Here is a 13442-nt window from a genome sequence, read left to right on the forward strand (position 1 = left end):
ATACGGCAACCTTCCCCGTGTCTCTTCACTAGTCCGATCCAGAAGAACACAGTTTGTGTTTTTGTTTTAACTTTGATGGTTGGATGGCACTTACACACGCCTTCTAATGAGAGCGCAACATCTGTCTTGGAAGAGCCACCCATCGACTAATCTAATATACGGGTCGGCAACCTTCCCCATGTCTCTTCACTATAGTCCGATCCAGAAGAACACAGTTTGCCGGCCACTGCTACAGAGCTGACAATGAGGTTATCATATCTATTCTTCTCTGGAGTCCTACCTCAAAACAGACCAGAGGTAGAAAACTGTCGTTCCCTGATGTCATCGCAATGCAATGCATCAGTAATACGCAGGAACTGGGGATGGCAATGAAGGACCGGAAAGTCTGGTGTGGCATTGTGAAATCCATGATCTCGACCGCGGTCGAAAAATGATGATGATGACTAACTTTGAACAATACCGACTTCATTGGCAGTGGTTCTCAAAGTGAGGTCAGGGGTCCAAGGTCCTCAAGGGGGCCGGGGGTTGCAGGGGGTCCCCAGCATAATGTTAATATAGCGTCACATTATGTTCAAACACTTCAACCCTGTAGGAAATCTAACAAATGTAGGCCTTATTTCGCATTGCACTTTCCATTCAAATAGTTAAAAACCGTAGAAGCCATTTCACAGTTCAGTATTAATTAAGGATGTTGAGGTAAAGAAAACAATTGCTTCTCTTCAAGATTTCTGCAGGCTAAATTGTGTGGTTCTGTTGGAATCTGTCACTAACCCTGCACCTGCATGGTGGATTAGCTGTCTTTAGAAAAGGAGTCAAACGGATGCAAATGTAGGTCATTGATGCCTTCACTAGACGGGCCTGAAGTGTGAACTCACAGGAATGTGGAGACGGGGGGAGGGTCACATCATTCGACCCCCAAAACAGGCTGTCGTGGTTTAATATGCATGTTTAGACAATTAAAGATATAAAAAAAACGGGAGCACTGAAGTTAATTCAGTTCAAAATGTGTCCACTATGTAACACTGACCATCTCATTGATGACATGATAATGCAGTTTTGTGCACAGTTTATAATAACCCAAAATATTTACATTTTTAACTTTTTCCCCCCATTTATCTATTTTACTAGGTTGCATTGATGATTATGTTGTAGGCCTACATGGTATTGGTATGAGGGAGTGATTTTTTCTTCAAGCTTTCAGAGACTGTAATGGCAGCCAGAAAAACGGAATGAAAACACACATTTTGCCTAGATACTCTGCACCTCCCTTTGTGTTAAGAATAGTTTCTCCTGAAAAAGAGGAGATAAACAGACCAGTCTGGTCCGGCCGGAAACCAGGGGCCTCCAGAGGTTAAAGATGAACAACAAAAGCAGTGAAAATGGAAACATGAAAATATGAATATACAAGCTGACCGAAAGGGAGCTAAGAAGAGGCACACAATGTCACATACAGGCACAAAGCCCTTTACAAGTAGGCCTACAGTTTGTGGCAACGGATGAAGTCTAAAGGAAAGTGTGGTCTAAAAGAACACACACACACACACACACACACACACACAGGGGGACTCATACAGGGGGATGAGTGTTCAATTGCACAGTTTGTGACGAAGGAGTCATATGGTGGGGGGTTCGATTTAGTTGCATTTTGTGGGGGAAAAATCTGATTGATATCAGAAATCATGCTTTTGGGAACCTACCGCAGGCAAACCCTGCTCCAGACACTGCCCCCATTGTTGGTAATAATGAGCATCAGTGTCGATATAAACATGAGCATCAGTCCAACATTTCTCAGAATGTAAAGACATGTCCACAATTATATTCATGAATATGCATACAAAATGGTGCAATAGGATGCTGACATGTTTTTTTACTTGCTGTTAATGTGACTGGGACTGTCAAAGGATCATAATAGCCATCACTTAGTTTAGAGACACATTTCCCCTACTTTATTTTTTAATCTTGTTCTGTTTCTTTATATTCTTTCTCCATTTGAACTCTTACTGTAACTCTATCACATGTAAACAGAGCAGCTTTTTTGTATACCATTTAAATGGTCTTGACAAAAATGCTACCATTTGTCCCAAAGTGACAAACAAATCTGCTTTGTTTCAACTTAATACCCATGTATATAACGATGCAATGTGACATAGCCGTTTACAAAATGCTGTACCCCCTCCAGCTGTATATACTTTCCCCATTTTCAACTGTTTTATTGTATTTTGACCCTTGCTTTGGCAATGTAAACGTATGTTTGCTTATGCCAATAAAGCTCCTTTGAATTTAATTGTAGAAAATATTTGGCTCTCCAAGTACCACCATAAGAACTGCCTTTTTGTTCCTTCCCTAAGCCAGATAATGCTGCCGTCTAATCACTAATCAGCACAACTGATGATACTAGTACCAGTGGTTGGGAACCTCTGCTGTATCATACTGGCTCATACCAGTGTTGCCAACTCTCATGAGAGAAATAAGCCAACCCACCTCCAAAAACAAGCTTTCTAGAAATGTTGGCTTGTTTGATATTCAAAACAAGCCACTGATTTTTTTTAAACAAGCCCAAAAAACCGCAACCCGCTAATCTGGAAAATAAACTGCAACTCTGGGAAAAGAAAAGCCAACATTGGCGGGAAACAAGCCTACTTGGCAACCCTGACTCATACCTGCCAGTGAGTGAGTGAGGAGCTGACAGGTTCTGCCCCAGCCTGTAGGTTTACATAATAATAATAATAATAATAAATACATACATACATACATACATACTTGATCTCTATCCCTTTTCTGTTCATTTATCTGCAAAATAATAAATGGTATCCAGGCCTTACTCTTTTATGGTTTTAGGTTGTTTTGTTAATGTAATTTTTTTATATCAATTTTACCATTGGGTTTTAGAGGATAGTTTCGGACCATGGTTTAGGTATGCGGTCTAGTATAACTTGGACTCAGGGGGGTGGACGCCTCTGCCTTGTATAGTCCCCAGTGAATAGGCAGGTTGCCCTTCACTGGTAACCCTATTTTGGACTTATTTTTTAAATATATGAAGATATTGCGGGCAGGGATTTTTACAAAAAAGCCCCCCTTTTAAAATACATACACACATACTACATACATTTTAGAAGTTGAAGCAGTTTTTAAGGACCCACTTTTAGGCCAGTGCACCAGAGCAAGCTTTTGCCATATTTTTATAGTACAATAATGTTTCAAGTTTACACAATCAACACAAACACACCCAAATCAAATCATATTATGGCGTGCATGTTCAATCAATTATTCAATCAAAGCAAACGGCATAAACAATATTAGTTTGCCTCTTCTACAGAAATAAAACTTACAAGTTAGCGTTCTCTTGTATCATACCATACTACTTTTATCATTTCCCACCACGGAGTAACCTCGCATCAGACTATCCAGCATATCCACTTTGGAGGACAGTCAAGGCAGGCAGTGTCGGTAGGCCAATCACAGGCAGGCGGGGTGTCACCATGCCTATGCTTGGACACAAACGGAATTCACGCTTTCAAATGTGGGCTGGGAGTGAGTTCCACAATGAGGGGGGCGGCCACTGCGAAGTCACCTCAAGTTCTCTTGTTAGACTTGTGGGGTTCCAGTTGGTTGGCAGTGCTTGACCTGAGGGAGCGGGTGGGGACATGGCGTTGGATGAGTTCAGAGAGGTAGAGGGGGGCCTGGTTGTTGAGGGCTTTGTATGTGATGGTGAGTATTTTAAAGTCAATTCTGAATTTGACTGGGAGCCATTGCAGTTCACGGAGGACAGGTGTGATGTGGTCCCTGGATCGGGTTCTGGTGAGCAGGCGGGCGGCAGAGTTTTGAACATACTGTCGTTTTTTGATGCACCATATCACCCGGCTTCCCTCCCCCGAATACAGGCAATTTGTGGTCGCATAGATGCCCGCCAATTAACACTGTTAACTATTAACTATGTGAAGAAGAGTTTTCTCCCATGTGGACACGCTGGTGCTTGTTCAGGTTACATGACTGACTGAAATTCTTGTCACAATGTTTACAGTGGAAAGGTTTTTCTCCAGTGTGGACACGCTGGTGTCTGTTCAGGTCAGATGACTTAATGAAACTCTTGTCACAAAGTGTACAGTGGAAAGGTTTCTCTCCAGTGTGAATACGCAGGTGTATCTTCAGCTTATCGGATTCAGTGAAACTCTTGCTACACAGTTGACAGTGGAAAGGTTTTTCCCCAGTGTGGACACGCTGGTGTCTCTTCAGGTCACCCGAGACAATGAAACTCTTGTCACATAGTGTACACTGGAAAGGTTTTTCTCCGGTGTGGACAAGCTGGTGTCTCGTCAGGTGAGCTGGACATCTGAAACTCTTGTTACACTGTGTACAGTGGAAAGTTTTTTCTCCGGAGCTGGTGACTTTCTGACAGGCCGATGAGGTGATCTGTCCATTGCTCAGCATTTGGCGGTAGAAGTCGTTGTGTTTCCTCTTCATGTGTTTATAGAGAAAGATCTGAGATGTGAAGGAGTATGGACACTCAGAACAAGAGAAGAACTGAGTCTGGGGAGACTGAGACCTCACTTCTGAGAGAGTAGTTCGAGGTAAGAGAGAGAGCAGGACAGAGAGGGGGAGAGAAGGGGAGAGAAGCAGGTTAAAATGGTGCGTATGATACAACTTAAAAGCTTTCTTCTGCCCGGACAGATAGCATAGCGTGTTGCGGGTTAGACTCCCAACCTTTGCTGCCTGTCACTCCCATTCTCTTTCTCCCCATTTAGTCTACTGTGATCTATCAATGAAGGCAAAATCCCAAAATATCAAAAGCTTCCATCATCGTTGTTTAGGAGCATTACAACTGCCTTGTTTAATTATGTATTTATTCTTTCATCCATATTCCCCAATTTAGCCATTATTTCAACTTCCAACTTTCCCCACATGTCCCCGTATACACCGACTGACCTCCGCTGGTCTCCTCCCAATCATCACTGTCTTCAGTGTCAGATTGAAGCTCGACCTCAACTGCAGAGCAGTGTGAAGAGATGTCTTCATCGTCAACCTCACTTTTCACTGCTAGTAATGGTCTTTGAAGTAGCTCCCGCTGTTCCTCTTTAATGTGTAGAGGCTCCGGTTCCTCCTGGAGCAGATCGGGGCTCCTCTGCTGTTTAGGGGAAACCTCCTCTTTGCACACAACTATGTGCAGGATGTCTAGGAGCAGAAAAAAAAAGAAAACATTTAAGTAAACACTAGATTCCTAAAATGTGAATATATTTGTGAGGGGAACTGGCTTTTCAAATTACATCATATGGCAGCCAAGTCTATGGACTTTTAGTGTTTGTTTACTGGACTGGCGTGACAAAGTGAGACGTCATGTGGCTAAATAATATAAATACATCACGTGACAGATTTTTATTCAATGACACAGTGTTCATTTCTCGTAACATAATATGTGACTAGTTAAAATGCTTTCGGCCACATGTCAACATTGGTCATTTTTAGTTTGACAGTCAGATTATTAAAATACAGAATGTAAGCTTTCAAATGATGTGTTGTTTATTGAAATTGGAAGTTATTTGAAGAAGATAAGGATTATGGTCACTTGAATCTTGCCTAACCATTATTGTCAAAGCACTGAAAACTGGTTAGAAAGATTTCACACATTCAGGGCCTGTTAATGGGTGTTAACAAATGGTAATTTATTCAATCCCTAACCACACCTGTATAATCACCCCCTCACCCATTGACACCTTTCAGTCAGCTGCACTATTGAAACTTGAAACAACACACCATTTTCACAAAATACTATCATACTACTGTCTGCATGTCTGGGATAAAAACCTGTTACTGAATCTGCTCTTCTGAGAATAAAGTGCTGTGTGCAGTGGGTGACTGACATGGTCCAGGATGGCTAGTGTCTTTGCCAGAGTCCTCTTCTCTGCCATCACCGCCACAGAGCCAATAGAGTGTATAGAGAGTCTATAGAGCGGCGCAGTCCCGCCCCCTCCAGAGAAGAAATCGCCGTTCATTTTCCTCATAGGCATTTCTTAAAGTATTTATATAAAGACGGTTACGCCGCGGACAAAGCCAACTCGGATCGTGACAAATCATGACAATGAACATAATATTTTGGGCCGATCAAATCATTAGAAAGAAGAAAATAAAGGCAGGAGACAACACTATTTGTTTTGTTTTTCTTCTTATAAATTATTTGATCGGCCCAAAAGATTGTGTTCATTGTCATGATTTGTCACGATCCAAGTTGGCTTTGTCCGCGGCATAACCGTCTTTAAATAAATACTTTGCCTATGGGACAAATGCATTGGGATTTATTTCCCGGGCCACGCGTTGTTCTGAAAGGGGGAGGGACTGCGACGCTCTATAGCCTAGAGTCAATAGCATAGATTTAGAAGTCTAGTGTTTGTAATTTCAAGGACGCCATTTTGTAGCCTATATGCCAACTCTCGTCTCGAGAGAGAAATAAGCCACCCCATCTCCCCTCGGAAAAAAAGCCCAAACAAGCCCAATAATGTGGCCATATAATCGAGATAAAATGATTCACTGCATTTATCATTATAAATATATGTATGTCTATAATAATGAATGTTTTGGTCATTTATTATACTGCAACACTACAAGAAATTCTCTAAGGAGAGATTACCAGCACTCACGGACATGCCATTTGGTTTAAGGCACTTTTATTATTTTATATTCGCACAGTATGCTGCAGAGCAGACAGCACAACGTACGCGTTTCGTCGTATAGCCTTTGTCAGCGTTATACTATGCTGTCAACAACAGAAGTGTCAATTTTTTTTTTACTTTCCTCTGTCCGTGATGCAAATAACATAGCCAACAATAACCTAAAAGTGCAGTCATAGTAGACAAATTCACAATATCACACATCACTTTGAAAATCAATAATGCATTTAATGGCAATCTCTGAGTCCTTTAGACAATGTAAGAATATAAGGTAATAGCTTGTTGAAATTAAGCGTCATTTTTTATTTAAGAACCATGCACATAATATGTGCAGGCTTCCACATAATATGTGGCAGTCACTTTCATTGATTTATTGCAGATTCACTGCCACTATGTGACTTGTTACAATGCTTTGGGCCACATCATTGTTTTTGTGATTTCCGTCTTTTCCCATGTTAACACAATTTGAATGTTGACGGAGGTTTTCATTCCAACAGATAGATGTTTTAAAGACATTATATGGTTACAATGATATCACCAAATGCTTACTTTTGTGTGAGTGTTTTGGGGGGTGGAGATTACCTTACATGTAGGCTCGATATTGTATGTCGAGGTGTCGATTGGTTCAATGGCCCTATTGTTCTCAGGTTTCACAAACTGAACACCTGGAGTTTACCCCCCCCCCCCCCCCCCGAGTCATAGGTTGTGGTTTTCTGGGCTTGTTTTAACCCATTTAGGCCTGTCCTCGAAATTAAAAAAAAATCTTCTAAATCCTCCAGTTTTCTGAAATAAATATAGACCTACAAGCTCGTAGCTTGTAGATCTACTATTTTTCAATAGCTAAATTATAACATAATGTTTAAAACACCAAAAGGGGTTCCCGCCCCAAAATGGGTTAAAAGATGATGGCTTGGTGGGTTGTGTTTTTTTTGGCTTGTTTAAAAAAAATGGCGGCTTGTTTTGATGTATATACTATAAATACCCATTGTTTTGGGGGAGTGCGAATCACATTGAGTGACAGAGAGCACGCACTTTGGCAGTGCGATCTGAGTGAGACACACAAAACGAGGGCAAACAGCGATTTATCTTTGGCCACTGACCATGTTATTTCCATGCTGGGCAGGTTGTGTTGTTGTTGTTCTGTGTTGGTGTTTCTCTGTGAATATCATGTCCGCTGTCCGTGTATAAGGTGGGGTGGCGGAGTATTATGGATCCCGTCGCAGTTCTAGGAAAGCCCCGGTGTGATTGGCTAGTAGTAGAAGACCCACAAAGCTGGGTTGAAAATGCAGAGGTGAATTAAGTGTATCACGGCCACAAAGCACACGCGGAAACGGCACTGGTCTATGACTTGGCCACCCGCACGGCGCACAGTTGTGCGCACAGAATTGTGGGGGTGTGTAGTTTGGAGAATTGTAGTAACAGATGTGACAGACACCATAAAGCTAGAAAAGGGGAAGAAGGAGAGAGACAATGAAACGTACCGAGATCCGTCTGGTCTTCAGGTTCCTCCTGTCTGGCTGGACCTGGAGAGTTCATCTGCACCTGCTGTCTGGACTCCACAGAGTCTGGAATAAAACAATTAAAAAGAGTTTAGGAATAATTAAGAGAAACTCGTCTCGGACAACAAGGGAGGAGTAACGTATTGTGTTCATAACTTGTCAACTGGGTAAGTTATTTCAATTATATTTCAACCCCTTAAAGGGTAAGACCACTTTTTTTGAGGTTTGTGTTGTGTAGTTACTTTGCCATGATGCAACTCCAAATGTGGACAAGAAATAAAAAATAACTGCTCCAGTGATTAGAAATTGATCATTCAAAATATGCTCCTCATTGACTTACATTGTAGCTAAAACAGCTCTCAAAGTCACTCTTTTAGTACGTAAACAAACACAAACAATGTTGATTCAGACAATATAGAGCATCACCCAAACTCATGTGGTTTTATTTTTTCATAAAAATATTATCTTCCTGTTGATTTGTCCATTTTATTGGGAAGAAAACCCGGACTGGATCCGTGGATTCAGTTCCAGATCTTCAAATAGTAAAATCAACAGGAATCTAACATTTTTATGAAAAAATAAAACCACATGAGTTTGGGTGATGCTCTATATTGTCTGAATCAACTTTGTTTGTGTTTGTTTACGTACTAAAAGAGTGACTTTGAGAGCTGTTTTAGCTACAATGTAAGTCAATGAGGAGCATATTTTGAATTATCAATTTCTAATCACTGGAGCAGTATTTTTTTATTTCTTGTCCACATTTGGAGTCGCATCATGGCAAAGTAACTACACAACACAAACCTCAAAAAAGTGGTCTTACCCTTTAAGTTTCTTTTTTTCAGGAAAACACTGTTCAGGTTTACAGTTATACTTAAATGCCCCTCTTCTTTCAGGTCAACTCTCCAAGTTACACAACATTTTTACTGTTTAAACACACGCACACAGTTTTACTTTGAGCTAAAACACACACACACACACACACACACACACACACACACACACACACACACACACACACACACACACACACACACACACACACACACACACACACACACACATTTACTTGAGCTAAAACATAAAGTTTCAGACCTGGTTATGTGCTGTGTACGTTGTTCTTGTACGATTCATTGAACCTCTTGTCACAATGCTTACCATGGTACGTTTTTCCTCCAGTGTGGATACGCTGGTGATTCTTCAGTTGACGTGACTCATTAAAACTATCTTTACACTGTGCACAATGGAACATTTTTTCTCCAGTGTTAATGTTCTGGTTGTATTTCAGAGCGCCTGACTCACTGAAACTCTTGTCACAACGTCTTTCTCCGGTGTGGACAAGCTGGTGTCTCTTAAGGTCACGTGACTGAATGAACCTCTTGTCACATAGTGTACAGTGGAATGGTTTTTCTCCAATGTGGACAAGCTGGTGTCTCGTCAGGTGAGCTCGACATCTGAAACTCTTGTTACACCGTGTACAGCTGAAAGGTTTTTCTCCAGTGTGGACACGCTGGTGCATCCTCAGACAAGATGAATGGCTGAAACTCTTGTTACACTGTTTGCACTGGAACGGTTTTTCTCCAGTGTGGACACGCTGGTGTGCCTTCAGGTAACACGACCGATTGAAACTCTTGTCACAATGTTTACAATGGAAAGGTCTTTCTCCGGTGTGGAGACGCTGGTGTATCTTGAAGGAACCCGACTCACTGAAACTCCTGTCGCACAGTTTACAGTGGAAAGGCTTTTCTCCGGTGTGAATGCGCTGGTGTGCCGTCAGATGAGATGACACACTGAAACTCTTGCTACAGAGTGTACAGTGGAAAGGTTTCTCTCCAGTGTGGATACGCTCGTGAGACTTCAGATGAGCCGACTGAATGAAGCTCTTGTCGCACAGTGTACAGTGGAAAGGTTTTTCTCCGGTGTGGATACGCTGGTGTGTCTTCAGTTGATATGGCCAATTGAAACTCTTGTCACAATGTTTACACTGGAAAGGTTTATCTCCGCCCGGTCGAGTTAAAATCTTGGTAAACTGTTGATGACTGAGCATTTGGTAGTAGAGGTCGTTGTGTCTCGTCTTGATGTGTTTGTGGAGGAAGACCTGAGATGTGAAGGAGTATGGACACTCAGAACAGGAGAAGAACTGAGTCTGGGAAGACGGGGACCTCACTCCTGAGAGGGGAGAGAGAGAGAGAGAGAGAGAGAGAGGAGAGAAGGGGCGAGGCAGGTAAAAACTGGTGAGTACAGAATACAACTTGAAAGCTTCCATCATCAAACAAGTCGGTTGTTTAGGAGCACTATGGCTTCCTCGTCAATATTTTATATTTCCTTTTTAACCTTACTCTTTTTATTACCAAATTCAGTCATTATGCCAGTTCTCCGTTTTCAAGTCCTGTCTCTGTGTTTAACACTGACTGACCTTCACTGGTCTCCTCACAATCAACACTGCCTTCAGTGACTTCCGTGTCAGATTCAAGCTCGACTTCAACTTCACAGCAGTGTGAAGAGGTGTCTTCATCATCATCTTCACTTTTCACTGCTTGTAATGTCAACATTGATCCATCGGGCTCCTCTGGTCTTTGAAGTAGCTCCTCCTGTTCATCTTTAATGTGTGGAGGCTCTGCTGGTTCTTCCTGGAGCAGACTGGGGCTCCTCTCCTGTCCATGAGAAACCTCCTCTTTGTGCGGCATGTCTAGGAGCAGAATAATAACATTATAGTCAACACTGGATTACTAAAATGTAAATCAAGTTTTCTATCTTCCGTGGTCCACGTACCAAACGAGTTATTAACTAATTTAGACCTGACATCGAAATTAAAAAAAATGTCTTCTAAAGTTTTCTGAAAAACCCTATGTTTCTGTATCAGTGGTTCTCAATATTTCATGTCTAGGACCCCCAGAATTATCTGTATTTGGCCGCCGACCCCCATCTGAAAATATCTTGTTCCAGGGACGCTCCTAGAAGCAATGATTTGAGTAAAAACGTTCGCTCTGAAAGAATTTATATTCAAAGATTTGCACCACATTTTCACGCTTAAAAAAATAGCAGACCTACAAGCTCGTAGCGCGGCACTCGGTGCCACGCTATGAGCTTGTAGATCTGCTATTTTCCAATGGCTAAAGTAATAACAATGCTTTGGGTTCCCATTTTGGGTTCCCGCCCAAAAAGCGTTAACTACTAAGAAGAAAAAAACCTAAAACATCAACGTTTTATCAAGATTTTAGAAACTGCCTCCCCCTGGCCAGCCAGGGCGCTTGATGGAGGGGAAAGAAACTGGTTTGAATAACGTGTTCCACGCTACGTCCAACCAGAAAAACTCCCCCCTGTCAGGTGAAAAGAAGCGGCTTGGACTCCTCATGCATGAAAGCATGAGGTTCTCCCCAGGTTGACAGAGGGAGTGTAGCGCCCAGGATTACATTAGATAATTGACACTGGGTAAAAAATGATGGGTTACAAAAATCGGGAATACAAAAAAGAATAAAGGGGAGTAGTAGAAGAGGAAAGAAAAACGAATAAGATGATGTAGCGTAAATATAAACAGAACGCAGTGTGCAATTTACGTGAAATCTTTCAAGGTGGATTTTTGCAAAACAATTTGTTTGATAATAGAGGGTATGCGCGTGACATCATCATCAAACCAGGAAGTTATGCAGGAAGGCCAACTGAGTGGCAAAAACTACTTCCTGGCCTTGACAGCCCATACATCCAAACAGAAAAGTCCTATCTGATTGCATTAAACAGCGTTAAACAATGTTAAACTCACTTTGCATGTTGCTTTGCCACTCGATTTGCCACTCGATGTGCCATTCACTTTAAGCACCTCTATTGCCATCCAAGGCGTAAGACGAAATGGCACCCTTTTCACATTGGCCTATTATAACGCCACCAGGAGGCCACAACCTGCCCTGCCCTGGTGGCCAATCACAATATGCGTCCTCACTTTTATCTTCAATGTTTGTGTTTACACAAACCCGGAAAGCTGGGCCTAGGGGGAGCTAGCGCCCCTCAAAAATGGATTGGCGGTGAATGAGTTTTAAAAGGGAACATTGAGAGAGATACAGGTTACGTATTTGAATGATGGCTGTGCATATCGAGATATCATCACTGTCATGATATTTTTGCCAAGTTATTATATAGTATAGTATAGATGCACGATTAATCGGTAGCATAATCGGAAATATCGGCCATAAAAATGTCATATCGGTCTCAAAATAATACAGATTATTTAATCGGTTTTCACCAGCAAAAAAATGTAAAAACATTCTACATTCTACATTTAGTTGTGAAAACAGACAGTAGGAAAAGAGTATAGGCTATTTATTGATTGATTGAATACTGTATTAACAGGCTTTGGGCCAATAAGCCCCTAGGAGGGCCTACAGTCTTGTTTCCATTGTGGTCCTCTGTATAATATCGGAATCGGTCAGAATCGGTATCGGCAGATATGACCCTGAAAATAACCGGAGATCGGATATCGGTCATAATTTCATAATCGTGCACCCCTAGTAAAATGTGATATTGTGAAGGTAAGAGAGCACATGAAATGTACCAAGGTGTGGATGGTCTTCAGGTTCCTCCTGTTTAATAGAAATGTCCCTGGGTGAGTCTGGAGAGTTCATCTTCAACCTGCAGTCTGGACTCCACACACTGGTCTGAAATGAAGCAATTGAAGGACTTTAATGATTGAAGAATAACAATAATATTTGCAGACAGTAAGGCCTAATAATACAAAAATATTAAAATAATAATAAAACTTTATTTGTATAGCACCTTTCATGGCATGAAATGCAGCTCAAACTGCTCTACAGAGCAATAGAGAAAAAAAGAAAAGCAAAGGAATAAAACCGCATTCAAATAATAGCAGTAATGTAATCCCAACTTCCCATCAGATTAATCTTTGATGATGTATGAGCTAAACAGTGGGCGGGAACCCATTTGTGGTCCACTCCACACTACAGACCAATTTTTATGGCTCAAGGCTCGCTCGAGTAAAAATCCAATTTTCTTTTCCTACATTCAAAAAATAGATGTATTTCAAAATATATACATATATTTTTTAATAAGTCTATACAATTTAAAACCAAATCCAAGTCCAAGGCATTAATACAAAAAAAATGAAGAAGTTGTGAAAATAGCCGATCTACAAGCTTGCAAGTTTGCATTTCTGCGTTGTGTGCTTATACTGTAGGTCTGCTATTTTCACTAGTTTGGGTCTCTGGCCAACGTCTGATATCTCTTTTGGGTCTCGACCTGAAAAGTTTGGGGTCGTCGCAACCAACGTGAAGGGGAC

General features: G+C 41.5%; 1 protein-coding gene and 1 long non-coding RNA gene across 2 annotated transcripts; both read right to left on the reverse strand.

Moving 5' to 3' along the window:
* Positions 1 to 3572: 3572 nt before the first annotated feature.
* Positions 3573 to 9913, reverse strand: LOC310857221 (uncharacterized protein; the record flags this gene model as incomplete). The annotated part of the gene is made up of 5 exons (XM_083762831.1): positions 9314 to 9913; positions 8141 to 8224; positions 4924 to 5169; positions 4356 to 4550; positions 3573 to 3739 (listed from the first exon to the last, which is right to left on the reverse strand). The coding sequence occupies exons 1-5, from the start codon at positions 9672 to 9674 to the stop codon at positions 3573 to 3575; spliced, it is 1053 nt and encodes a 350-aa protein (XP_083618957.1). The 5' UTR covers positions 9675 to 9913.
* Positions 9914 to 9923: 10 nt separating this feature from the next.
* On the reverse strand, positions 9924 to 12807 carry LOC310857489. The gene is made up of 3 exons (XR_014569139.1): positions 12702 to 12807; positions 10572 to 10844; positions 9924 to 10324 (listed from the first exon to the last, which is right to left on the reverse strand). It is a non-coding gene; the product is annotated as an uncharacterized lncRNA (long non-coding RNA).
* Between the last annotated feature and the right edge of the window lie 635 nt (positions 12808 to 13442).

This window comes from Protomyctophum parallelum (assembly GCF_964188405.1).
Source record: "Protomyctophum parallelum genome assembly, chromosome: 4".
Taxonomy (NCBI): Eukaryota; Metazoa; Chordata; class Actinopteri; order Myctophiformes; family Myctophidae; genus Protomyctophum; species Protomyctophum parallelum.